At 43.7% G+C, this 1,852-nt stretch overlaps 1 protein-coding gene across 4 annotated transcripts in view; it reads right to left on the bottom strand.

Moving 5' to 3' along the window:
- Positions 1–419: 419 nt before the first annotated feature.
- TACC2 (transforming, acidic coiled-coil containing protein 2) overlaps positions 420–1,852 on the bottom strand; it is a 182,906-nt gene continuing 181,473 nt past the window's right edge. For all 4 annotated transcript variants that reach the window (XM_012001062.1, XM_012001065.1, XM_012001063.1 and 1 more), the window contains one exon: positions 420–971. In XM_012001062.1, coding sequence (XP_011856452.1) covers positions 906–971 — 66 coding nt within the window. In that variant the 3' untranslated portion in view covers positions 420–905. The remainder of the gene's footprint in view (positions 972–1,852) is intronic.

The following is a 1,852-nucleotide window of genomic DNA, read 5'->3' on the forward strand; positions in this document are numbered from 1 at the left end:
TGGCCTAATTACCTGCTGCCCATTGGCAATTGCTCACCCTTTTCCCAATCCTTTCTTTAGATGGGAATGGGGGTTTCAGGATTGACCTTCACACACCAAAGGATTGAACAGAAGAGTGGCAGTCTATTAGTTCCTTGACTCAATAAAAGGAAATAGATTTGCTTCCTCAAGTCAAAGAGGTTTTGTAAAAACCAAATCTCAGCTAGTCCAATGCATTCACTTAGTTATTTCAGTAGCAAGTCAGTATTTCTCATTAGCTTCATCCTACAAATGCAGCCACGATAAGAAAGGAAATGTTATTTGAGTCTATGGACAAAGAAATGAGCCCAGACAGAGAAGAACACGAAGCCAAATCTGATATTTGACAAAGGTGAGAAAAGACTCAACCCATCCCAGAAAATAAATTCGAGACATATTTATTGCCAAGATCCAAAGAAAAAAATTTATTTACAATAGAGAATTTTCTTTGAAACATGCATTTCTTGTGTTTTAAAAAACAAATCAGCAAATGCAGATCAAGTTTACACTCCTTAAGGCAAGAGTCCCTATGCACGCTGTACATGTTCATATTAAATCCAAAAGCTGCTCACCCTGGGAACTTGTGTACAAAGGGCAAGGCCAAGGTCAGCAATGTGTCTTTTATTAGAGAATCAGACAATCTCCCTGATACAGGAACTCTGAGGTCAACTTGCTATGAATTATACTAGGAAAATGCAAACCAATAGCAAGAAATTCTGATAGTCTCCTTAGTACTGCATACAATCAAATCAACTTTATTTAGAAAGGAAATACAGTAGTGCATACGAAAAAGTGAAAACAGAACCTGTCCATGGAACTGGAGGAACAGCAGTGTGCCGACGGTCATATTGCACGCAACAGTTAAGTCCAAAACATTTGGTTCAGAGTTAGCTCTTCCCCATTTTGGCAATCAGTTCATCACAAATCTTGGTGAGTTCTTCTATTTCTTTGTTCTGCAAGTGTAGACAAGAAAGAAGTTGCTGATGTTTGAAATCTGGCCAATCAGAATGCTCATGGGGCTTTTTGGGGAGATGGGGGTCCACCAGGCCCCCTTGGTCCCACTGAAGTTATCTAAAGCAGTGAGACAAATGACTTGGAGACAAATGATCCAAGTATACATCCCGGCTCTAGCTGTGTGATCTTCCACAAGTTACACAACCTCTCTGAGCCTTGGTGTCTTTAACTCTAGAACGTAGGTGATAACATGTTTCTTTCTGAGAAGTAAATGAGGTGATAAATGTACACTTTCCTGGCAGTGACCAGCACAGAGTGAAGGACTAACTAGTCTGGTTCATTTCCCTTTATCTGCCTATGAAGGATGTGATCTGAGGTGAGGAGGTCTGGGGTAAAGCCCTCCATGGTTTCAGACACAGCATAAGGAGGGTTACGCAGTTCTGTGTGAACGGGATCGCTTGCATTGCTCAGAGGCACGCCAAATAGGTGGTACTGGGGCTACAGGGTCAGCACGAGGGGTGGGGGCAGATGCAAGCTGGCTTTACGGTGATTCTCCCACCACACCTTGCCTGTCTAATCAAGGGAACCAACCACAGATTTGTCTAGCACAGATGATCCTACACTGTCCATCTTCTCAGAAAGTGAGGGAATCCAGCGGGACGATCCCTCCATCACAGACGGTGTGGCTTTGCTTTCAGATAGGTTACATGCTGGCTCTGGTGCTGATCAAGTTCCACAGCACAGGCCGGGCGCGGTGGCTCACACCTGTAATCCCAGCACTTCGCGAGGCCAAGGCGGGCAGATCATAAGGTCAGGAGATTGAGACCATCCTGGCTAACACGGGTCTTTAGAAACCCCATCTCTACTAAAAATACAAAAA

Source organism: Mandrillus leucophaeus, unplaced genomic scaffold (genome assembly GCF_000951045.1).
Source record: "Mandrillus leucophaeus isolate KB7577 unplaced genomic scaffold, Mleu.le_1.0 Scaffold65, whole genome shotgun sequence".
Lineage (NCBI taxonomy): Eukaryota > Metazoa > Chordata > Mammalia > Primates > Cercopithecidae > Mandrillus > Mandrillus leucophaeus.